The sequence below is a fragment of the Amphiprion ocellaris genome, chromosome 4, assembly GCF_022539595.1.
Source record: "Amphiprion ocellaris isolate individual 3 ecotype Okinawa chromosome 4, ASM2253959v1, whole genome shotgun sequence".
In the NCBI taxonomy this organism is placed as follows: domain Eukaryota; kingdom Metazoa; phylum Chordata; class Actinopteri; family Pomacentridae; genus Amphiprion; species Amphiprion ocellaris.
Genome location: NC_072769.1, coordinates 36,492,352 through 36,518,801, shown reverse-complemented (window position 1 = coordinate 36,518,801; position 26,450 = coordinate 36,492,352). Strand labels below are relative to the sequence as shown.

The 26,450-nt window shown below is 38.5% G+C and overlaps 1 protein-coding gene across 11 annotated transcripts in view; it reads left to right on the top strand.

Moving 5' to 3' along the window:
* Nucleotides 1–22,208, top strand: part of LOC111579842 (ribosomal protein S6 kinase beta-2-like) — a 31,831-nt gene extending 9,623 nt beyond the window's left edge. Inside the window, exons 12-22 of one of the 11 annotated variants that reach the window (XR_008601414.1) lie at nt 3,472–3,534; nt 6,495–6,572; nt 6,796–6,903; nt 7,085–7,197; nt 8,030–8,248; nt 13,350–13,404; nt 13,950–14,036; nt 18,874–19,010; nt 19,567–19,663; nt 21,492–21,576; nt 21,811–22,208. Coding sequence is in view for 1 of the 11 variants with exons in the window: in XM_023287340.3 (XP_023143108.1) it covers nt 3,472–3,534; nt 6,495–6,572; nt 6,796–6,903; nt 7,085–7,197; nt 8,030–8,207 (540 nt within the window). In the remaining 10 variants the exon portion in view is untranslated. The other 10 variants (XR_008601415.1, XR_008601408.1, XR_008601416.1 and 7 more) reach the window with 10 other exon arrangements.
* The last annotated feature ends 4,242 nt before the right edge of the window (nt 22,209–26,450 follow it).

Below are 26,450 nucleotides of genomic sequence, written 5' to 3'. Positions count from 1 at the left end.
TGAGTCAGGACTCTGTGTGACGTTGTGTGATCAACGCTGAGACTGTGCAGGTCTGCATTTGCGATTTCTCCATGAACTTTCAGAAGCAGCGCAGCCTTTAGGCCTGTGGACGACTAAAGAAAATCTTGCACCTACTCTTCAATTAATCAAATCCATTTCTGGATAAAAAGAAATCTGTACATCATCTGTAGATGAGCTAAATCAATGTTCCACTATGCACTGATTGACTCTACTAGCTAGATTATCAGCCTAAATGAATTCTAAATCAACATAAAATGCTACTATTTGCAGCTTATATCATTTGAACCTGGTTATTTTCTTCAGAAATAATAAGAACAGATTGGGAGCAGAGCAGCTGCATGTTTTCATATGATTCTGAAAATATATCAACTGGGGATCCAGTTTTGATCCAGACAGGAACTATTGAGGAATATAACACAGACAGGTTAGCTACTGTTTTTAGATGATATGACATGTTGGTTGTTGAGCTGCGATACACAAACTGCTGTTTCCAAAGTTTACACTACACTTTTTGAGCATCTGTTTGAACAAAATTTAGCCACACCAGTGCCAACTTCAATAATTTTGTAGCCGATTTTGAATAAATGTTCAGTAAAAAGTTAAATAATTTTGTCCATTAATTTGGGCCATTTAAGCTGTGAAAACACGGGGGTGTTCACAGTCTGTAAGGACACTTGTTCTCTTCAACATTCACTGGGTTCTAAACTGAGGGACAACATTCGCTGCTTACCGTTGTTCCAGTGCATAAAATACTTTTTTTTTGGCCACACCAGCACAGTTAGTGCTCTGATCCTTCAGTATTCATCAGATTGTACTACCTGTTCTTCCTTTAACCGAAATGAAATTCAAATTGGAGGGCAGCCGTTTTTACACAGCTGACTGCTGTATTGCTGCACAAGAAGACTAGACTGACCGGGCTGATGGCCAAATTTAAATCCATTTTTTTAAATTTTTCTTTTTAAGCACACACTCATAAGTGTTTGATCACACCTCATAATACTGGCACAGATGATGTACATGTGCTGATATACAATATTTGTTGTTCTTTTGTTTTACGTGATTGGCAGGCACTAAGTTATCTTAACCCCTACAGACAGTTCTGAGTGGATGTGTCTTATATTATTGATTGCAGAAGGAAAAAACATAAAATTCAATGAATGCGTGTGTGTAGGTTTGCAGTCATGAGCGTGGGTGGCTTCTTGCAATATTGCATCTAACATGAAGAACTCGGGGTATGTGCAGTTTTTTTTTTGTGTATATCACGGCTCAAGGGCTGATTTCTATGATTTCTACGCCTGTGAGTAATTTTATTGTGGATTCACTGTCAGATCAGCGATTCTTAACAATGAGTCTGTGTAGTAGTGTTGGTTACTGTGGCTCACCTCCTGCCCAGATTTCTGATCTTTTCTCTTTGTTTCTCTTGGTTTTATATATTTTTGTTATAGATGTATCAAGTTCAGATCAGCCCGTGGTATAAACTTACCTTTTAACTTTTATAAACAGATGTTGTTTGTATGTAGCACCACATTCTGCCCGCGATTAAACCACACTGACAGTGTTTTCTTCTTAACATTTACCATCAATGAGTTTCTTGTTTGTGGAGCTAAAAATAAGCATTTTTTCTGTGACCACAAAACTCAAAAACATCATGAAAAATACTGAAGCTATGAATGTGTTTTCAGTTCTGGTATGCGATGATGAGCCAGCAGTGAGTCACCACAGTCTGACCTACTTTAACCTGTAATGTAGGAAGGATTCATTGCATGGAGGCATGCTGTTGATTGAAATAAATGAGCATTGAACAGGGTACATTTCATTATTCTGGATATTTTAAGCTTTGTAAATAATCACATCTAAAAATCATGTGTTCAGGTGTGCATTCTCTAGTCTGATCAGTTGGTCTCAGTCATTTTAGTTCAGCTGGGTTTTACACACATATTTGCATGGTCTGTAAACACTGTTTTCTGCAGCGTCTTAAAATGTGAAAAAATTCCACCTGATCCTCAGAATCAGCTGATCTTTTTAAGTACAGAATCTTTAGTAGATTTAATGAAGCCGTGGCAAGTCTAACCTTCATACTATGAATATTTTCAAGTTAAAGGCCTTTGAATCACATAGAGGTGGGTGGAGAGTTTGCGCTTTTTGACTTGTGTTACTTTTTTCAGTTGTTTTAAACCCTCATAACTTCATAAGTACATGAGCTCTGTTAATAACAGCAGCCAAATATATTTTACATCTATTTCAGATGTCATAGTATAAAAACAAAATCTAATTTTTGTATAGCAAGTTTTTTTTCGGTAGCTAATTTTAAGCATGAATATCACAGGATAAATCATAGTTTTAATAGTAAACCAGTTAAATGTCTATGACATAGAATATTAGAAACAAGAATTGCTTGACTATATTAGAAAATAGTTTTAATATAGAAAGAATTTAGCTAGAAGATGAATGGTGGTAAGACCTAACCCTTGTTTGTACACTAAACTGCTGTATATTTAAAAGAAAAAAAATGTTTTAGCTTTTGGCTTGAAATTGTCACACCTAAAGTGGATGTAAAATTGTTTTGGTTGCTGTTTTTATCAGAGCTCAAATATGTTTCTCAGCCCTGAAAATTTACATGCCTCTGCTGTACTGGTGAAATTATGAGGGCTCAGAAATGCTGAAAAAAATAATGCAGATTACCCCTATGTACTTCACGGCCCTGTGACTGTTATTCATAGTATGAAGGTGCAACTTTGCATGGCTTCATTAAAGATATCAATGTTATTTCACATGAAATATCAGCTGATTCTGAGGTGGTCAGGAGGGAGGTCAATGTCAAGTTTTTAATGGGATGATCCACAGGTAATATTTTAACTATGACATATCGCCCTGAAACTTCACTAGTTCATTACTCACATTAAGAATTTCTTTTCTCTCTTTTTTTTTGCGTGACAAGTTTTCTGAAATTTTAGGTTTAAATATGAAAAGGTGATAATTATATTTTGCATGAATTCCAGAGCAGAAATCTGACTACTGGATCAAGTAAGCTTCAAATTTCTTGTTTTATTATGCTGAAATTTTAGAGCCAGTATTTTTCATATCTGTTTTACCACTCTATAAATCAGAAAATCCTGTCAACAGCTGAAACCATCTGTTTTTCATCATGTGTTTAGAAACAAATGTTATGAAAATCCGACTATGGCTGATGTATGAACAAACCCCACTGTGAAAGCCTTTAGAATATAAGAGGTAATAAAAGTGCAAGATTTGTTGCCTGTACACACGACTGAAGTGGAGATTTCTGGCTCAGAATATGTTAAATGAATCTGTCCCAAATATCTGTATTGGAACGCAGATTCATTCTCCAAACATAAGCTAGTGATGAATAATCGTAAGTAATGAATACAAAGTGGCAACAAAAGCACATAATCATATATCTCCATAGTGACCACTTTTTTCTTTTTTCAGCTGCTGAAGAAGAATCCAGCCCAAAGACTTGGCTCCAGTAAAGCAGACTGTGCTGATATCCAGGTAAGTGCCTGTTTTCACACATTTTCTGACCATGTAACCTTTGTACCTGCTTTCCTTATTATTCAACAAGCTAAAAATATATCAAATCCAAGTGTTAATACCCAGTCATGTTAAACAGTCTCCACTGGACATCATTAAGTATAAATATGACACACCAATTATAGCGGCAGCTGGCAGGCCAGACAGTAACACATGTTCTGTTCCATTATCAATGGATGTGGAGAAAGACTTACAAGGTGTTACCTGTCATTTATAGGATGTAATGGTCTGCTTTCAGTTGAGGAAACAGTGCAGATTAAGGGTGAAAGGTCTTTTTTAAGGGTATGTGTATCATGGCAGTCTTGAGTTTCCAGAGACTCCTACAACTGTTAATATTCTGTTATAAAATTCTTTATTGTAAAAAAAAAAAAAAAAAAAATCATGCATTATGTTTGTTCATAGATTTTTTTTTTAATAGGTCTTCTCAGAATATGACAACATCTGGGTCAAAAATATACATACAGCAATGCTACTATTTGGTCCCGTTTCCATTTTTACCTTAACTAAGTGCTTTTGGTAGCCGTCTATGAGCTTCTGATTATGAAAGCTTCTTTCATAGAATCGGTGCAGTTCAACTAAATTTGCTGTCTTTCTGACACAAACTTATTTCTTCATCACAGTCCACAGGTTCTTGATGTGGTTTAAGGAAGTACTTTGGGGAAACCAGTCAAAAACCTTAATTTCACCCTGATTTAGTCATTTCTTTACCACCGTTGTATGTTTGGATTTATTGTCTTGTTGGAACCCTAAACTGCATGCGAGATCCAGCCTTCTGGCTCATGATTTTAGGTTTTTCTGAAGAATGTGGAGGCAATCCTCCTTCTTTATTCCATTTATTTTATATAAAGCATCAGTTCCACTGGCAACAGAACAGCACCAGAGCATAATACTGCCACCACCATGCTTGACAGTAGTTGTGGTGTTAAGGCCTCACCTTCTCTCCTCCAGACATATTTGTGCTCATTGTGGCCAAATACATAAGGTGCTGCTTTTAGAGGAAGAGCTTCCTTCTTGCCTGGTAGCCTCTCAGCCCATGCTGATGTATGCGTTTTTGTTCTTTCAGAGTTATTACGTCTTCTGGAAATCTGCTGGAATCCGAATATTCGGATCTCAAAAATTCGGGTACCACCGTCATGACCGAATATTCAGATAAAGTTAAAAGTTAGTTTATTTATATAGCACATTTCAACAACAAGGCGATTCAAAGTGCTTCACAAGGACATTAAAACAGCAGATGAAAACACAATTATAAAAAGAAAGAAAACACATTTATAAAATCATTAAAAAGGTCATTAAAATTTAAGGATGCAGAAGAGTAAAAGAATCAAAAACAGAAGTTGGGAAGCAAGGACATTTTAAAGGTTACACTGCAGAGTTTGTCATAAAATAAGATTTAAAATAACTGTTAGAAGAACTTGGTCAAAAGCAGCTGAGAACAGGTAAGTCTTCAGAATGGACTTAAATGTGCTGAGTTTCAGCTGATCTACAGTTTTCTGGGAGTTTGTTCCAAATATACGGAGCATAGAGGCTGAATGCAGCTTCTCCATGTTTGGTTTTCACTCTGGGAACTCATAAAAGACCTGATCCAGATGACCTGAGTGGTCTGGATGGTATATACTGAGTCAGGAGGTCTCTGATGTATTTTGGTCCTAAACCATTTAAAGCTTTGTAGACCAGCAGCAGGACTTTAAAATCTACCCTCTGAGTGACAGGAAGCCAGTGTAAAGACTTCAGAACTGGAGTGATGTGATCTACTTTCTTGGTCTTAGTGAGGACTCAAGCAGCAGAGTTTTGAATCAGCTGCAGTTGTCTGAGTGTTTTTTTTAGGTAAACCTGTAAAGATACTGTTACAGTAATCAAGCCGACTGAAGATGAACGCATGGACGAGCTTTTCCAGGTCCTGCTGAGACATCAGTCCTTTAATTCTTGAGATATTTTTTAAGTGATAATAAGCCGACTTTGTAATTGCTTTGATGTGTTTTTCAAAGCTGAGTTCTGAGTCCATCACCACACCCAGATTTCTGGCCTGGTCTGTGGTTTTTAGCTGTAGAGACTGAAGCTCTAAGTTCACTTTTAATCGCCCCTCCTTGGCTCCAAAAACCATTACCTCAGTTTTGTCTTTATTTAGCTGAAGAAAGTTCTGACACAGCCACTCATTTATCTGTTCAATACACTTTCCCAGCACCTGTATAGGGCCATGGTCTCCTGGGGACATTGTAATGTAAATCTGCGTGTCATCTGCATAGCTATGGTAACTTACGTTATTGTTTTCAATAGTCTGGGCCAGTGGGAGCATGTAGATGTTAAACAGAAGAGGCCCCAGGATGGAACCTTGGGGAACTCCACATGTAATTGCTGTCTGCTCAGACATAAAGTTACCTATAGACGCAAAGTAATTCCTGTCTTTTAGGTAAGATTTGAACCAGTTGAGTACTGTGCCGGACAGTCCCACCCAGTTCTCCAGTCGGTTGAGTAGTATATTGTGGTCGACTGTGTCAAATGCAGCGCTTAGATCCAGCAGCACTAAGACTGTCATCCTGCCGCTGTCTGTACTTAAGCGGATGTCATTAATCACCTTAATAAGGGCTGTCTCAGTGCTGTGATGCTGCCGAAAACCTGACTGAAAAACATTGAAACTGTTACTTTTTGTTAGGTAATTGTTTAGCTGTTGAAAAACTGCTTTTTCAATGATCTTACTTAAAAATGGGAGATTAGAGATTGGTCTGTAGCTGTTCATTTGTGACTTGTCGAGGTTGCTCTTTATATATTATATAGATATTCGGGTCCAGCCCTAGATTTTACGCTATTTAACAAAATTTTCAAAAAAGCAGTACACTCCTGTAAGAATCTGACTACATTTTTAAAGTAATTTATTATAGTGCAGAGAATATGTATAAATTAGCACTTTAATTCCTCTGCAGAAACATCCATTCTTCAAGCACATTAACTGGGACGACCTGCTGAACAAGAGAGTGGAGCCACCGTATAAGCCACAGCTGGTAGGTGCCACATTATGTTATCAAAGAGCTTGTTAAAATAATGTTCTTTTTACTCTCTGCTGGTTAATTTTGCATTTTTAAATTCCACCTACTGTATTTGATTTATTCTAAGCCTCTCATTGTATTTGTGTTATATTTTGACACTCTTTTCTTCCACCTTTATCAATCATTTTCCCTCTTAGTCATTTTTTCTCTCCCCTTTTTATTTTTTGTCTCTCTGTAGCAGTCGGACGAGGACGTGAGTCAGTTTGACACCAGATTTACCAGACAGACGCCGGTTGACAGTCCAGACGATACCTCACTCAGCCACAGTGCAGAGCTCGCCTTTGCTGTGAGACATTCTTCCTTATTTCGTACAATATTTAGGGACTATACAAACACCAGTATACTCAAAATGAAACTTCTGTTTAGTTTCAGGTCCTCTGTTTTAACACTTTAATGGAAACAAAGCTTTTTTTTTAAAGTATCATAGTGACAGTATCCAACTGCGACTGAATTATATTTCTCATCAGGGTTTCACCTACGTGGCTCCATCGGTCCTCGAGAGTCTTAAAGAAGGTTTCTCATTTGAGCCCCGAACACGAACTGTACGCCGACACAACAGCAGCCCACGCACACCCATCAGGTAACGCACGCACAAGAAACACCAGTTTGGATCGACATTCTGTGAGTTTATGTAGCGATCAAATCAACTGGTGTGTCACCTGAGGAAATGAGATGCAGCAGAAGAGCTACAAAGACTATTTTACAGACAGTTTTACCAATTCACTGGCAAGGACCACACAACAATAACAACAGCTGTTTGTAAATTTATTGGATTGGATTGGTATTGGATCATGGAATGAGTGTGGGATGTGAGGGTGAGGATGCATTCAAAATGGTGTTTTGGTAATTTTTTTTCATGGATGGATGGATAGATAATGTGCAAATTGTGCTGGTAGAATAAATAAAGTCTAAAATTGTGCTGGCATTACCAATAAAGAAAGAGTGTTAAAAATATCTAAATAGTATATACAAAATGAAAACAACAATAAGCATATAGGAGGGGTGCTTCTGTTGTGATGAACCCAGGATTATTGGAGTTTATTGCACAGTTGAGTCACTGGAGTGTGGCAGCGAATAACATGCCTTTCAAAACTTCCAGCAGATTTTGGAATTCCGAGGGTTAAGATAAACCTTCACCAACATATAAATGTTTCTAGCAACAGGACTGTTTCTGTAACACAACACAGTAAAAAGTTTGGCTGAAAGCACCACATCATTCTTCATTCATTCTTGTTTACAATCTTTTACATGTTCCCAAACCAAAACCCTGATTCCAAACTAGAGGCCAGTCACATGTAGTGTCCTTTAAAGATGTACAAGATATACAAAACATGAAAAATATTCGTTGACTTTCTCCTTTTCAGCCACTTCTTACAGCGTCACTGTTTCTTTTCTTTGTCTGTTTCCTCCAGTCCTCTAAAATTTTGCTCCGCTGGACCCTTCAAGTCCAGCATTGACGGAGAGCCGGACCTGTTCTCCCCCACCTCTCCACCAGCAGCTCCGTTCCCAGTGCCACTGGAAAATGGAACTGCCAGTCAGCCGATCAAGACCCCTTCGAGGAACAAGAAGCAGAAGGGACATCGGAGATGAAGGGGAAATCTTGGTCACAGTAACATTTTCTATAGCATACAGTAAGTGTTGAGACAGAGAGGGTGAAGGGTTTTTTGCTAGAATCATACTTTTTGAAATGGTTTAAGTTAGAGAAGTCGAAACCACCAGCTTGAAGCTGTCAGTCTGTTTTTTCTTTCATATCTTACATCACAACGTAGAAATGGAAAATAGATACAGCTGCTGCCGGCTACTGTCCAGCACTTTTTGTTCATTATTGTGACTCTCCAGGAGCTCACTGGATTAAAGCAGAATTTTTACACATTTGCAGAAGAACCTGAGTTTACAGCTTTAATTTACAGCTTCACACACGTGAACCAATCAGCCACAATATTAAAACCACCTGACAAATATTGTGTCAGTCTCCCCCTTTTGAATGACCGAAGCCTGGAGTGCATAGACCTCTGGATGTTCCATCAGGCATCATGTCATCAGCAGCAGATCCTTTAAATTCTGGATGTTGCGACGTAGAGCCTTTATGATTAATCTTGGTTTACCAGAACATCAAACACCTCAGCTCTTTGTCATGTTCCTCACACCATCCCTGAACAGTGTCTGCAGTGTGACAGGAAGCATCATGCAGCTGAAAGAGGCCATTGGACGATATCGCTGCTATGAAGGGGTGGATGTGGTCGGAAGGAACGTTTAAATGTGAAAATAATGTCCACATTAAGTCAGGACTCAAGGTTTAGCAGCAGAACATCGTCAAGAGCATCACACTGGCTCGCCTTCTCGTCGTTCTGCTGCAATGTTTTTTCAAAGTAAATGAAAACAGAAAACACGATTAATCATACCAGCCTACCTTCTTCTATTTCTCCATGGTCCAGTTCTTAGGAGTTTTCAGTGCTGGACAGGAGTCAGCATAGATAGGTGCTCTGACAGCTTTCTATTTTTCAGCAGTTTGTACTATAGTTTGAAACCACCAGCCGTTAGCCTTCTCTCCCCACACACATCAGTGATCTTTCGGCGTCCATGTCTCTGTCTCCGGTTCCCCGATTGTCTAGTGTTGGATGCTTTTGGTAACTGCCGCAGAACTCCTGCTGTTTTGGTGACACTTTGAGCCAGTCGTCCATCATCAGTTTGTTAAAGTCTCTTAGATCTTCATGCTGCACATTTTCCCTGCTTCCGACATCAACTTCAAGAACTAACTGTTCACCTGTTGCCTGAAAAATCCCACCCAAATGATGAATGTTAATCACTTCACCTTTCAGTGGTTTAATGTTATGGCTGATTGGGTTATATCTGCACTTTTAGTTCTGTCACACTGTCGTGCTAGACATGAGAAACAACCCAACCCATATTTCCTCCAGAAAGCTCTAGAATAAGGTCAACAGCACCATTTATTTCTCTCCAGTATCCTACCTAAATGTACTATGAGCAGTGAAGGTCAGGTAAATGATGGATTGAATTGTAACAGTGTTTCATCTTGTATATACATGCTAGTATAATTAGGGAAAGGGAAGCTGTGATGTAAAGTTTTGGAGATTTAATTAGTTCATCAAGCTTTTAATTAGTTCATCAGAGTTTGTGCTAAAGAGTTCCTGTCACAGACTGATGTTTTAATTAGAGAACTGGATTGAAGTCCTGATTCATTTTCATTAGGGTTGACACACAGTTTTGAACATCAAAGTAGGACGTTTAGGTCATATGTTGAGGTTATATCCTGTACATATCTACTGAATGAAATGCTGCATCGCACATAAGATAATCATGAATGTCAGATTATTTTTATTTCTGAAAATTGTGACATTCGTCATTGTTTCTCTGAACTTTCTTAACAGAGAATTCTCATGTCTGCTGCCAAAGGTGTTCACACATGCTATCCTTAGATTGTACAGATGGACCAATCACAGTTTACAATACTGTGATGAATTATTTGGATCAGTAAGCTGGTTCTAATCATCTGTCATCAAATTAGCTGCTGTTTAGTAATCAAAATATTACAGTGTTTCCATAAACACATGTGCAATCAGTACAGTCTATACTCGAAACAGTCTGTTAAAAGTGGTGCTTTCAAAAACAAAAATCTTGTATAAAAAAATTAAAGTAAAGAATATTTTTGGTTACAGAACAAAACTTATTTTTACACATGAAACCTCGGACAAATAGTGTTAATAAAAAACATAAAAATGCTTGGTTGTCACTGCCTGACGCACCTGTAAGGTGTAAAATCACTGCAGGAAATCTGAGTCACACACTAATTCAGCGCTTGGATGCATCTCAGAGGGCTACTATAATGTTCATTTGGTGCCAGAATTCTTTCGCTGTTTGATTTGTTTTTTTTGGAAAACAAATGATAAATTAAGATAATTATACCAAATGCTAACCCACATCTCTCTGACTGGTATAATTACAGCAGAAAACAGCTTGTCTTCTGGCACTAAAACCACGTGCAGCTGTTCAAGGGACAAAATCTTCTTCAGCAGGGATTAGATAAACATTAAACAGAAATTGTGTCAACTATACAGCTTTAAATCACTTCTTCCACTACAGTGACACATTAACAATTGTAGGTGGAAACACACCACAGATTTGAAATACTTGCCGGATGAAGCTAACTTGTGTAAATCATCCATTTGCTTTCATGCTCATCATGTTGCCTGTCGCTCATGGTTTGCTGGGGAGTAAAGAATGTGTTGTATCGGTGTAAACTATCCTTTACATTGTGTGCAGTTCTAAAGTACTCAGTCATTCAGAATTTAAATGGCAGTCACATGAATAAATGCAGATAAAACATGTAATAGAACCATGAAATTGTGAAATCAGCCAACAAAGTTTTGACTAAGTACGGTTCTAGACACGACAATGCCAGTCAGTCCACTTTCTGCACTGACATTCATGCTGTTCAGAGGAGAAACCTCGTCCACTGTCTCAAAATTCTGAACAGACATTTGTTGTTTTCATGGGATGAATCCTGCTGACTGATTTCTTCTCTGGTGCCACCATGAAGTTCACATTTGAGTTTTTTTGCAGTGAAATATCTCAACTGTTGGTGGAGGGATTGTCAGGAGGTTGTAGTAAAAACATGCATGGCACTCTATAGATGAATTGGTCAGTCTTTAATGACTCCATTCGTTCTTGTAGAGCCATATCAGGTCAGACTTTTAATTTATGACCACATGAGGGGTGATCAAAAAGTTCAGAGTTGATTTATGTCTGGCTGCCATCCCTGTTGATGTCGTCTTCTTGTGCCACTGCTTCCAGTGCTCCTGCAACTTTTGAAACACTCCCTTGTAAGTCCTGTCATGTAAACATTTCAAGCACCATTTGTGACTCTTCAGACACTTCAGGATGTTACAGAAGTGTCAGAAATGTGGCCTGACAGTCGACCCCTGGGGGACAAATTCACAGTGCACAACCATGAAGAACACAAAATATGTTCCTGGTGCTCCTTCTCCAGTTTTGGAGACTATGGCTTTTCCACTGTGAAAACTTCAGTTTGGTCTCTGGATGGTAACTGCAGACCCTCCTCTGGTCACCATGATGATCTTCCATGTGAAGGCTGAATCATCCAGCTGCTGACTGACACAGAATGTGATGCTTGTTCTCTGGGAAACTTTGAGCTCCATGGTGAAATCACTAATGTGCAGCTGCCAGTGGTCACAGAAACATCTGTAACAGGTCCTGTCTTGTTGTCTGTTGACTTGTGACAGTTACTGTTCACACAAACGAAACAGTATCAGAAATGTTTGATCACCCCTCGTATCCCTGTAAACCTAAAACAATTCCCATCATCCTTAGCAAGACTGCTAATGAGCAGCTTTCAGGGAAATATTCCCTATTAGCATTTAGCTCAAAGCTGCTAATTTATCTAATTTCTGGTCTTTTTAAGGAGGCCGTATTTAGTTATGTGGGTTCCTCTTTTCCTGCAATGTGTCTTCTACAAACTTACAAAGCCCAAAGTCCACACCAAAAGTTCTTCTTTCTTACACAAAATTCTCCTTCTTACTTTCCTGACACGCCTCGTTTTAAATCAAGATTTTTGTTCTATCTATATCACCTTGTGACTGATTTGCATAACTCCTGACTAGCAGATAATTTAGCACAAACTGAAGCAAAGAATGTTCAGCTGCCTCCCATTCTAACATACTTTCCTCACTAGAGCTGCTCCTTCAATACCTACATCTGTGTACTTAGAGATCTGTGGATACTAACCAACATTACCTGGTTTCTATCTGACCAATCAAAGCACACTGAACTTTTCTGGTCCTTACAGAGACAGGACTTAAAATTTCAGACAGAAAATAAGAGAGAGAGCAAGACGCTGCAGGAATATACAGTTGTAGAAAAATAATGTGTTTTTGAACAGAAGGGCATGTGAACATATTCTAGTTGACCCTAAAAAAAACCTAAAAATACAGTTTTGAAGCTGTAAATGAGGCTAACATGGGCTTGTTAAAGCTCACCTCAGTGTTCATGGGCAGTCAGCCTGAAATTAGTGCTGTGGAATAAAAAGATTTTGACACAAAAACTGCCAAAATTCAGTGAAAATGAGCACAATTCACAATTTCATGGTTATATAATGTAATTTATTCATATGATTAGATTTTTTGGATCTCCAAACAAACGAGTCACCTGCTTTATTTATGTTTTTTTTGTTTGTTTTGTTTTTTTAAATAAAGGAAGATACCTGTTGTCCTGCTCCTGTTTGCAGGTCAGTCCAGCTCACAGCAGCTAGAAACAGGTCCAACACAGAAAGTCTTCCTACTTTCCTCCACCAGCATTCTGTCATTTACACATTCTGTATATCCTGGATGCACAAACAGCCTGTGTGTCCACTGTTGCTGGTAACTCTTTACATTGTAATGCCACTGTAAGAGTACAGTGGTGAAGTTTGAACTGTGGAACATCATGAATTGTAAACTCACTAACTCGTGAAATATGTAGTTGGACAGCAGAAACGAGGTTCTGTTGTGTATATTTATTTACATGATTACTACTAATTATAGAGTGATGTATATATATAAGATTGCCGTGAAAAGGATTCTCCATTTGAATTCAGAAAAATAGGATTGCGTTGCTTATTTTTGTGATCATTGCTTTTTTTTGTCATGTATTTCTTCTTCTGATGAATGTGTTAAGAATAAAAAGGAGTTAATTGCTGACTTGTGTTAATTTATGCAGGGTGGAAGCAGGAATATAACTCACTGTGAGGTGCGATGCTTCATCAGAGCTGCAGGTAATCTGCAAATAATGATTATTTTTTTAGAATCTTTTTGATTAATTGACTCGATGTTTGATCTATGAAATGTTGCAAAATGGGTTTTGCAAAGCCCAAGATGACAAATGTCTTGTTTTATCCTAAAGATGTTCAGTTTGCTGTCACAGAGGAGAAAAAAAAAAGAAAAATATTCACATTCAACAAGCTGCATTTCCAGAATTTAGAATGGGCCTTTTCTAAAAATTAATCAAAGTGATAAATTGATCATGAAAATAGGCTGTTAATATAATAGTTTAAATGTATTTTTTGGACATTTTTTGGTTCAGGATAGCTTCAAGATTTGTTTTTATTTTTTGAAAACTCTTTAAGCATGCTCATTAAGTCTAAAAACACCAAACGTTCTGATTTATGAAATTAAACTCCAATAGATGTTTGTCCATATGTTCCCAAACCTGTGAAGAAACCATTATATCAAAAAATGGTAGAAATGCCACATCTTTGGCAGTTGTTTTGCTGCACAACATGCTGAGTACCATCTTGGATTTGCTTGTCTGTTGACACAGGAGATCTTTATTGAAATGTAGAAGAAAATCTGGTGCGTGTGACAGTGTGGCAGCAATCAGCAGGAACATTTACAGAGTCTGTGTCAGGTTGGTGATTTAAAAGAAAGCTAACGCTAATTAAACAGCATGCCATCAGGCAGCATCGTTAACAAAAATGGAATGAGTAGATTTAGATGAAAATAGAGGAAATAGCTCATTATCTAGGATAATGGTCAAAAACAGTAGTTTTTGGGAACTCTGAACATTGGGGACATAAAAACACAACTTAGGAAAAGAACTGAGTGAACTCTCAGCTGTTAATTCATTTAATTCATCATTTTAGGTCCAAATGGCGCAGGTTATAAAGTGTGCTAAAGCAGCCTGAAAATATATATATGTTAAAAGGCATTTTAAGGCCATTTGTTTGGAAATTTGAAAAAAAATACTGTATATTTACATTGTGTGAACCATAAAAGATAAGCTGAGGTTTTCAGTGCAGTCCAGAAATACTGATATTTTCACCCGATATTTGCACCATAATCGTTATTTTAGAAAAAAAACTAAAATAGGAGGCACTGTGCTCAAAGCAAAATAAGGTCATTCTTTTTTTTTTTTTTTGTGCCTTTACATTAACATCACAATGACTGCAGGCAGCTCGGCTTTTGGTTCTCAAACTGTGTGCTTTGGTTTCAGTCCTATTTTTGATCATTTATGTAGCTATAATTATATGAGTTTCAGTAACCAGCTGATATGAGATCAGTATGTTTTATAGTTTATTAATAATCTGTAATTTGGTGAGGGGAAACAGTTCACACATAAAGTTCCATGAATCAGTAAACCAACATGAATAAACCATGATTAATCAGAGTAAATCTGCTGTCTGTAGTCCTTAAAAAAAGCACAGAAAATTCTGTCCATGTTTAGCTCAGTGACACCTTACCTAATCACAGCAACAGGAGATAAGTCCTCCTTCACTTCCTCCTGCTTCACCTTCACCTTGTTGCCTTCATTCTTTTTCTTTTTGCTGGATGCCAACATCTGCTGCTTGAAAGACACACAGAGGACCAACAACACGGGCTACTTTTGCTTTCTAACAGTGACAACATGTTATTTTCGAGGGTTCTAATGCATGATCAGGACGACAGCATCTTAGCATCACTGGTCCACAACTTTAACACCAAACAACAGACAAAGTTAGCGATTGCCGAGCAGTATGTTGTGTCTGCAGAGGTTTTTATTCAGCCAGGTCATAGTAATCCTGAGTGCCTCTGCAGATGGCAACTCAACTACTTTTTTAGGTTCATGAAGATGTTTTACCTCCATCTGAAAGGCTCTCTCAGTTGTAACTTGAGACACAACTAATTTGATTAACACTGTGAACCTCAAAACCTGCAGGTGGCTTTAAAAGACTTGTTACCTTTGAGAAAAACCCACCAAAATTACACCGTTACTAGCCAAAAACTATAAAAACGGGGAAAAAATGTATTTCAGAACTTTCTGACAGTCCCTGAACTACTCATCTGTGGCGTGCCATTCGGTTCCAGTATTGGTCACACCTGTGGGCACCTGAAAAATGTTTATTCCATTTTTTTCAAACTCTTTTTTTTTTTGTTTTGCTATTTCTTGTCATTTTAACTGTACCGTACTGCAGAGAAGACCATTCTGAGTTCTCACTCCTTCTTCATGGTCTATCTGTTTCCATAGAGGTGCAGGACTTTATATTGCAGTGAAAAATGAGCCCACAGTGAATAAAAATGAGACAGGAGCATAAAAAGCCTATAAACTAAGTTCAAAGAGTTAAACATGAAGGCTTAATTTAACTCAAAATGTTGTGATGCAGTCTGACATCTGCACAGATGCTGCCTCTGGTTGTCATGTAGATGTGCAGACAATAAATCGGCCTTCATGAAATATTTGGCATTTTTTTTCTTTTTTCCAAGACAAGACATGAATAAGTCAGTCGGAGCTACTTGAGGTCACACATCAGAACAAAAAATCCTCTAATCTTCACTAGATTCCACCTCATACTCACACACGAACTGCTCACTGAAATTTACGCACATGAATACATTTGAGTGAAGGGTTGGGTTTCTTCCCAGACCGTCCTGGGAAACATCCAGCAAACTGGGCCACAGCGACGCTCAGATGTATTTTGCTTCCAACTGCATCTGCAAACTGCTTGAATAAACACTGATAAACAGATATTTGAATGGAGATAAACTGATTAGTTTATCACATCAGAATTCAAGCCTAGAGCAGTTTGGAATCTCCCTGTGGACGAATATTTCTCTTTCACTAGAACCAGGTAGAGTTTATTCTACATTCTTCTTCATCAGAAGAACAATGAGGGTCCAAGTACATTTTAAATAGAGAATAAAGTAACACATGAAGTCATCTCTTGTCCACTAACTAATCCACTAACTGTACTTTTCTTGCTCTGTTTGACAAATCTTTATATACAGTAAATTCATCTCAAGGCAAAAATAATCAGTTTTAGGATATCGGATTTATTTAGCCTCTGTTGGCTTCTTGTCATGATTTCTGGCATGAAAACTCAGTATTTCTCAACTGTAGGAGTTCAGCATAGTCAGGCTTTCTTTGTGTTGGCCAGCTCAAGAAAACCTAAAACCCCAATCAGAATCAATCACAGTAATGGTTATACATGTTTTGTATGTTCATGAGGCTCCAATAAATTTGAAATGTTTGACATGTCATGCTACTACAAATGATGCAAGAGCTGAACGCTGGTAGAAAACTGTCAACAGTTAATTATTTTGCCGCTCAGTGAAGCTCACTGCTCAGTCAAAAGGACAGAAGGTGAATCTAAATCAGAAGATGTGATGGTTATTAAATACTCCATTCACATCACGTCACTGCGCTCTGATACAGCTCAGTTGTTGTTGTTGTTGTGTCACCCATGTTGTTTTTCAGCGGTTAATTAGTACAATGACAAAAGGAATACAAGTAAAGATGCTAATTAAAGCAGTGATTAATGATCTCTGGTGTTCAGATATCTCAGAACACCTCATTATAACGTAGGTGTGCGGTGACTTTGCAGCGGCTGAGCTCATTAACGTGAATGAATGAAGGTAAAGACAGTAGACGGTTGTGCTTCATGACTCTGAACTCCTGCGCTTCTCAAATCACAAACTGCAGATTTATCAGCACATGTTTTGGGATGGCTGCATGCGTTTAATGAACCGAAGAAGCTTGTCATGTAGATACTCCAAGAATCAGCGGTAACAGGTTGTACAAACACGGATCAGCCACAACATTATGACCACTGACAGGTGAAGTGAACAACATTGACCATATTGGTTTTATGTGGTGTTCTGCAGGAAAACCTTGGACTCTGTCATCAGTGCTGGTGAGACTTAGACACCAGAATAAACATTGTCCCAGAACAAGCACACTCCTTTATGCAAATGGCAATCCCAAATGTCACTGGACAAAATGCACCCCACCACATCACAAAAACATCAAATATCATGAACATCTTGGGAACATGACAATCGCCCAAGATGTTGATCTGACCTTGAAACTTCCTAGACCCCATTCTGATCAAGCATCAACAGGATGCAGTGGAACAAGTTTGATTCCTAGAGGCCCCACTGCACAACCCACAGCACCCAAAGGATCCACTGCCAATGTCCTGGTCCAGACCCCATAGGACACCCTGAGAGGTCCTCTGGTCCAGACCCAATGGTTCAGACCATTTTTGACCACACAAGGATGACCAACACAATATTAGGCAGGTGGTCAGAATGTTATGCCTGATCGGTGTACATGCAGACTATTTCAGCTAAATTAAGCCTCATCTTCTAAATCAGACTGAACCAGATCAGCTGGTTTCAATTAATTAATGACAATCATTTAATTAAATATAAGCCCCTTCAATTTTTCTGTGCATGTTGTTGACAAAATCAGAATGGCAGCAGATTTTTTTTGATATTTATGAGCAGTGGCTATCCATAGTGACCTCCACTTTACTGGTGAAGCAACGGACACTCTGAGCAGAGACACAACATCTGAGGTCTCTTTCAGACATTTGGAGGTGTTTTTTTTTGAAGGACCTTCAGAAAAAACTCAGCAGAAGGATAAATCATTGTGTCAAGCTTTTCTAGTGTTCCTTAACGTGCTCTATAAGCTGTATCCCCATATTAAAACAAGGAAAGTACGATCATGCATCATGAACAATCATGCATTCGACAGCCAGTGTAGAAGAGGAACGATTTCTGCAACATATAGAAAACCAAATTTGTTCTTTATCTGCACGCAGCATGGTGATGTAGTTAAACGAGGACAATGCATTGTACTGTAAGACTTTATTTATTTTAAAAAGCTCATATTCCGGCAGCTGGGACAGCAAAAAATACTGTAAGATAATTTTAAAAAAACAACAATTTTTCCATATCAAACTACATTTTGTAGCGTTAAGTTTACATGATATTTTTTCTTTTTTTTTTGTGTTTAATACAGGATATTTGCAAGTGTGTGAAAACAATTAAATTACCAATAAATAAAGATAGTTTCTGAAATATCTTTACAGTGAGAAACTTGAATTCAACAGTTTTAGCTATTGAATAAAAATTAAGTATTTGAAAATTGCAATAAATTTGTGACAGTATTTTAAGTCGATGTAAAAAAACCCTGTGATTTCAGCAAAAATTTTCCAAGTTCCGAGTTTTTAATGGTATTTTACATCTGACACATAAATTCAGTCTATTTCTGTAATTCTATTGATATTTTTGTTTATTTTAAAAATTCAGAGGAAAATCTGTAAATATAGAGGAAAATTTAAAAATTAGATTTTTTTCCCAGCACATCTAAACAGGTTTCTAGTCCTAGTTCCAAATTATAACTCAAAATGCACGTTAAAGTCTGGTAAATTTGACTGAAAAACGAGTCATAGTTTTGCTGAGTCTACCTCGTATACTCCTGGCAGGCTACTTGCTGAAACTAACACACCTCCAAGACGACCACTGCCCTGCCAAAGAAGCTGAGGGTGAAGGTGATGGAGTGGCCAAGCATGTCTCCAGACCTAAACCCATTGAGCATCTGTGTGGCATCCTCAAATGGAAGGTGGGGGACTGCAAGGTCTCTAACATCCACCAGCCCTGTGTTGTCGTCATGGAGGACTGGAAGAGGATTCCACACACAATATTGACACTTTGGACATTTTCACTTACGGGTGTACTCATTTTTGTTGCCAACGGGTTAGACATTAATGGCAGTGTGTTGAGTTATTTTGTGGGGACAGTAAATTTACACTGTTATACAAGCTGTACACTGACTATTTAACATTGTATCAAAGTGTCATTTCTACAGTGTTGTCCCCATGAAAAGACATAACTAAATATTTGCAGAAATGTGATGGGGTGTACTCACTTTTGTGAGATACTATATATGTGATTCTTTTAAGGAGGTGAGGAGGATGAAGATCATTGTTGTGTTGAAGCATTCTTAATTTTTTGATTTCCTCTGTGGTGTGCAACCTTTTAAAGTCAGATTTGAGTTTAATGAGAAGCACGTCCTAACATTTTGTTTTATTCTCACAGCTAATTACGAGTTGATTTCATCTGTCTTGATAAAGCTGCACTCTGACGTCTTCCCTTCGTGTCTGTTTGTCCTCCACCAGTCGAGTCCACGCTGGTTTCCAGCAGCTCACCAACAATACGGCAATCAGGACGCTCAGCTGGACAGTTTCTACCTGCGGTCACAAGCCTTCACCTGATGTCAGATTATCAGCCACAGCACTTCAAATCCGCAGCAGCTGGAAAGACCATGAAAAAGAAAATCTGAATTGCTAAAGCAATTTCTGTAACAGCAATTGTGAGATGCTTTTTGCAGATGGATACAGTGATATACGATAGCAGAGTATATCAAACGATTCTTTTTAATGGACTTTTGCGCAGAAATTTCTGTTGTGGTTTCTTTTTTTGACCTCTAGTTTCTTTCTGAGCATTTGAAACAACTTGCTGCATGAATATGTCTAACAATTAAAACAGATTTCCTTGTGTTATAACTCAGAGATCGTTTATGCAGAGACGTTTGCTATTTTAGTGCATGTCTTTAAAAAAAAAACTCATTTTAAGCTTTTAAGTCTCTGAATGCCGAGCAATTCTTCGCTCCTGTTTTTCCTCACTGTGGGCTCATTTTTGACTATAATATAAAGTCCTGCACCTCTGTGGAAACAGCACAACCATGAAGAAGGAGAGAGAACTCAGAAATGTTTGTTTTATAAAAATTGAGAAACATGGAATCAGTATAATGAATGTATCTTCCAATATTTGCTCTTATGTATACCAATTTTGAGCCATGCTGCATTTATGTTATTGATGCAGTATGCTGTATGTTTTTAACCATCGCTAGAAGCAGCGAGAACTTAAAACTGTTTGTTGTGCAGTATAGTAGTTATAATTCCATTTATTTTTAATTAGTTATGATGCCATAACTCGTAAAAAAGAAATAGCAAAAGTTGATTATAATTTGTATTTGTTTTTCCAAGTTGTAGTGTTAGTATTACTGAAAAAAATGTGTTTCTACAGACTACAGAAATTGGACTTCTCACATTTTTAATTTGTCTCCATACTTGTCTCCTCTCTGTTCTGTGGAAACACTTCCTGCAGTTCAGTCGACAAGTCTCTGAATTGTTGTCACCTGACTGTTGGTAACAGCTGTCGTGACTTCACAGTTGTGCCAAAAAATGCAGACTTTTTCTTTTCCTTTTTTTTTTTTTTTTTTAAATTTTTTTTTACAGAATTTGGTTATGGCAAATCATTTTAAGTTAGATATGGTTCATTTTTCCTATAGAACTGCATGTCACAGATGATTAGTTCAAGGATTACTGAAAAGTTGACAATTCAGTTGTTTTTGTTCATTTTTTTACTTTCTGCCTGATAAATGGTGTAAATTTTGCAATTTAAAAAAAAAGATGTCATGCGTGTCATGCTGCTAGGGTTTGAGGTTTCACTGGGTTCATCTATCAGAGTGATGAAACACTCAGGTTGGAAGTCATGGAGCTTTACATCAGGACCACAGCTCATAGACATGGTTAATATATCGTGCTGTGAGACCTCAGTCTGGCCTTTGCCGTGGTTGACCGTGCTATTTTAATTAACTGCCGAGGGCTTTGGCTTTTCGTCAGTTGTTTTTTGTAGCATCCATTCAGAACTCCCTCTGTGTTTCATCTAGAACAGAGTCAGACAAAAATAAGCTGTCGAAGGTTAAACCCCCTGCAAAGAGACTGACTTGGCTCAGTTAGCGTTGTTGGCTGCATTCAGCTCACACCGTTGGGGTTTTGGGTATCTGCTAACACAGGAAACGAAGATGTGTCCACTGAGGCGAAGCCTAAATCAGAAAGTAAGCGCTGCAGATTTCCCAGCTGACTCTCAAGCTCAGTGTTATGACTGCTGATAGAGTTAGCCTAGCGAACATAATACACTATTTTTACAGATAATGTTAAAAATTATTACCATGTTTGCATAACATATTTTTGTATGTTTTCTGTTTGAACAAACTGTACAACAAAACAGTGACACTTATTCTGTGCTTTTCCTCCAGGAGAAGTTGAAGGTTCCTGGTTTTACTTGAACAGCTGGAGCGTCGAGTTGCCAGACAGCAGCAACCTCTGCATGTGAAGGTCCAGGTACACTAATGATACATTTTATAAATGGCTTTCACAGCAGTGTCCTGTGGTCAGGAGAAAAGAGAAAACAATAGTGACTGTGTGGGAGCGTTTTAGCTCGTCACACACATGGATTTCATTTCAGAATTGGAAAAAATCAAAGCTTTAAGACACTTGTGTGAGTTTCGGGTATTTATTTTCTGCACAGTTACGAAACACTCTCTCATGGCCTTTTACTAATCTTCTCTTCAACAGAACCGAGGAACAATTCCCTGTGCAAAGCTGGTGGCTTCACCTCCATCTGAGTGAAGAACTCCACCATCTGTATGTCTTTCTGCTTAGTGTGACATAAAAACAAGTTAAGGGAAAGAGAAATAGACTTACATCATATCTTTATATCACACTGTTTTGTTTCCATATGGACTGAGACATTCATCTCCATTGGGATCTTATTTGAATCATGATGCTGACATGAGCCTAAGAGTCCTGTTAGTTTACTGATGAAACGTTAAGTAAATCAAACCAATTTTAGAAGCACTTTCAACGTTCACCCTGAAAGAATTCTGCTTGAGGTTTGTGGAGACATTAAGAACATCTGGTTTCCCTCTCAGGGAGGTTTGTTCTGAATCACACAAATTAAATGGCTGGAAGTATTTGAGTTCTCCTGTGGTTAGCTGGATCTTTGTGTTATTGTTGTATAACAAATCCACCACAAAGCAGCGAGAAGAGCGTCAGGCTGCATCAGGTGAAGAGGCGAAGCTGTGGTTTGGGATCCAGAAGTTTGCTGGAAATTTGGTGGGTTTTTTTATGATCATAGTATCAAGAGTGTTTGTCCTGAAGGTTGGATGGATTCCAGCATCACTGTTATTACAACAACTATGAATGTCTGACCTGAAACTGATGCCATAACTGGAACTGCAGTGTATCCCATATCAAAATTCAGTTTCCAAGCAATTAGATTTCTTAAAGAACTGACTCTGCTGCTTCCCATATTGTTGGTTGTTAAAAAAAAAAAAAAAGGAACAAAAATGTTTGCAAGTGTTTCACAATAGTGAGAACACTGTAACCAGAAACATGAAACAACTGCAGTGCAAACATGCGCCGTTTGTCCACCCTACTGGCTTATTGGGTGAGTGTTTCTGACATTATTCTGCTATTCTTTCATGTGTACTGATACCATTACAACACTGAAACATTACATCCATCCTATCTGCAGCAGGTCTCTCTGCTCTCGCAGCTGTTTTGGAAGAAGCACTCCGTTGTCAGATCTGGTCTCCTGTTTGACTGGCAGTAATAATCCTGCTCACATCTGCAAGCCTACAGTGTTTTCATCCATTTGTAGTACAAGAAGCTACAACCTCTTGCGGTGCATCATTTTGTCAGCAATTTTAATCCTACCTTTAAAAGTTTAGGTGAAACTGGTGGTTTTCAGGCTTTTTGGCTTCAGACTGCAACACTTGGAGTGAATATTAAACAGTTTTTTGTTAACAGATCCCAGCTGCTTCCTGTGTCCTGTACTTATGAAGCTATGAAAAAATTATTTGAATTAAAAATGCCAAATTTGGACAAACCTCTATGTACGTCAAGGGCCTGTAACTCTGAAAACATCCATCATATGAAGTTAAAACTTTGCAACTTCATGAATATATTGAAGTTCCTGGAAATAAAAAGAATGCTGATTTTGGGATATCAGGTCCAGTATCTTCAAATCATCATTCAAATTTTGCTCAAGAGCCGGGAGATTGACTCCAGCAGTGCTAATTAACGACGGTGCAGCCTAAAGTTTGGTCTAAAAAATGACCAAGCTGCGTTTTAATTTCCGGATCTCCAGGCGTGATACCTGCCAGCAGCGAGGAACCGATAATGGTCAGCCCAGTCTCTGAAACTAGAGTTGCCCCGAAGGAACCACTTTATTCTATATATTAATCATGTTTTAATCATCCTGTAAGGTTGGGAGCAGAGGGTGATGAGTGGTGGTGACGCTGATTGTGCGTGAAACAGGTGCGTCAATCACGTGAAGAGGTCAAACGCAGGGGGAACATTCAGAAACTCCACGGTGACTTTTTGGACAACATCCGCGTCCAGAACCAGTTTACCGACCTCAAGAAAGTTGTGGAGAAGTTGAAAGACTTATTCAGAGAAAAACAAACGGCGGCCTTCTCTGGCTTCACACAGGAACCTGAAAGCTTCCAACTGAACTGTGATGTTCGCTATGACTATTGTGTAGGAAACATAAACCCTGCTGACCCGCTCGCTTTGGATGCGTCAACTTTACGCATTTTTTACGCACGGAATCTGTGGACTGTGTGGACATCTTCAGCTCTTCGTGGCTGCCAAGAAGGACTTTTTTATCTGCAGCTGGGCCGCTGAACTCTGTACAAGGAAACAAAGGACAATGGACTTGGAATAAGAAGCCGCTTCGGTGAGTTTGATGGATTTTTGTGTGTCTTTACGAGGTTCTAGTGTGTGTGGCAGCAGCTTGATTCTGTGGTCTCTTGAGTCCTGATGGTTTTATTAGTGTTTTAGTGCATTCTTGTGTGCTTGATTGGCACATGAGTAAACGTGGCTGGTTGTTTCTTCGGTAATGACACTGTTCTTGAGTTGTGCAATGCCTCGTCGTGATGCCGCCTCCTTCCTGCTGGATAATGCTTTTAATGCTTCAGTCATCGTGTGTTCATGTTTCTGCATTTTGCGTGATGTAACTCTCACAGGTGTGGAATCAGTGTGTAAAGGCTGCTGTCACTGTGAATGTGCCTACAGGCCTGTAGTGTCAGGATGAGGTGATTGAACTCAGTTTACTTGCCGGTTTATGGAGGCCTTTAAAGTGTAAAAACGCACATCCATTCAGTGTTTCCTCCTTCATCGTGCTGTTTTTGGGTATTCAGAGAGAAGTGACAGAAATATGTGTTTTGAGGATGGAGAACAGAGGTGAAGACAGGAGCTGGGTTTGGAAAATGACAGTAAATGTTGTGACACTGCTGCTTGAGGAGCATGTGTAATGTTAAACTGACTTCTATCAGCGGACTCCTGCAGTGGAGGTGATATAATTAATGCAAATAAAACGTCAGAAGAGCTTCCAACAGGCTGTGCTGCTAATTGTACCTTCATCGAGGTTGGTGTTGGCTGTTTCTAGCTTGTTGGTGGCCCGATGCTTTGTTTGTTCCCTCAACAATCTGCTTTTTTAACATCATAAACACAGCAAGCATGCAAATGATGCAATAGAAGCTAGTAAATTCCAAGAGCTGTAGTATCCAGGTGGACTGGTCGGTCCTCGGGTTCTCATCAAGCCAAAATCTCATTGGAGACAGCCTTCCAGCACTACACCCTTTGAAGTGGTCCAACCGGATGTAGACTGTAATTTGTTTAATGTTTGCTGAACATTTACTTAGAGTCGGCTTCAAACAAGCTGACGCCAAAGACGTTGTTTTGTTTATAAAATGAAGTGTAACAGCAGTTTTGTGTATCACAGCTCAACAACTAACATGCCAGATCATTGAAAAACAGCAGCTAACTTGTCTGTGTTTTACTACTGAATAGTTTGTGTTCTGGAAATCATATGAATACGTGCAGCTGCTCTGCCCCTTGTCTATTCTTTTCCTTTCAGTAGAAAATAACCAGTTAACATGTTTTAACCTGCCGAACCCCAAAAGTCACCAGCGGATTTGAAAGACGTGTTCTAACTAAATGACACCGTTTATTAGCCAGAAGCTGTGACGACAGAATGAATCATCATGTATTAAACTTTCAAATGCTCCTTGAACTACTCGCACTGTGGCTTGATTGGGAAAAATAACCAAATCTAAGCCTTAAATTGTGAAATTTAACCAAAATCACTTTATTCTACATGTGACATTGCAAAATTTGCAACAAATAAACAGTTGGCCCTAACCAGATTTGGTAAGAAACACAAAAAATGAGTGCCACTTGGAAAGATGTCGTATAATTTGTTTCCAGATATTTTCCGTTTTTGTTTTCCAATTTCTTTGGCATTGCAACTGTGTCATTCTGCACAGACATTTCTGAGTTCTCTCGCCTTCATGGTTGTTCTGTTTCCATAGAGGCGTAGGACTTTATGTTGCAGTGAAAAATGAGCCCACAGTGAGAAAAAAATATGACAGGAGTCAAAAATGTAGAGCAAATACTTGGATTTCAGACAGTTTGGGATTCATTCAGGCTCATAAGGCCACAGGTAGAGGGAACTTAGTGCTGTTTGGAACATTTAGTTCATCTACCGATAAGAAGGATGCTTTTTTTCTCAGCGACCAATTGATGGGTTGAAGAGCAGCTGCAAATTCAGTCCACTAAGACCTTCTTTGGTTGATTACAACCTCTAAAATATTATGTCTGACAGACAATTATAAGTGACACAATGAGGCTGATGCCTCGTCTGAAACTGTCAGTTTACTTAAATCAAGGCTAAAGACTTCTGTTTGCCTCTGCCTTTAATCAGATCAAATTATCTTAAACTGCACCGTAACTTTTTATTTTCAGTTTTGTCTTTTTCTTTCTACTTTTTGAAATTGTTAACTTTTCCTTTTGTTGCTTCTTCTGCCCTGTGACAGTTCTGAGGGCCTTTATCTGCTAAACTGGACATTTATGTTCAAGAAGAAATATAATATGGTGGCAACCTACATGCCTTTCTGTGGCAAAAAGCAGTTCTGACTGATGGCTTGTAGTTTATGAGCTTAAATCAGCAGTTTTGGCTGCAGGATTTAACCCCAGAATCAGAAGCCAGGAATTTGACTGGCCAATCAGAACACTGGTGCATAATGTCATCGATCAATTACTTTTCATACAAATGGAATTTAACACAAAATGCTTTACAGATGAGTGGAATAAAAATGCAATAAAACAAGACAAGCAATACTTCTAAATCCTGTTATATATGAAGGACT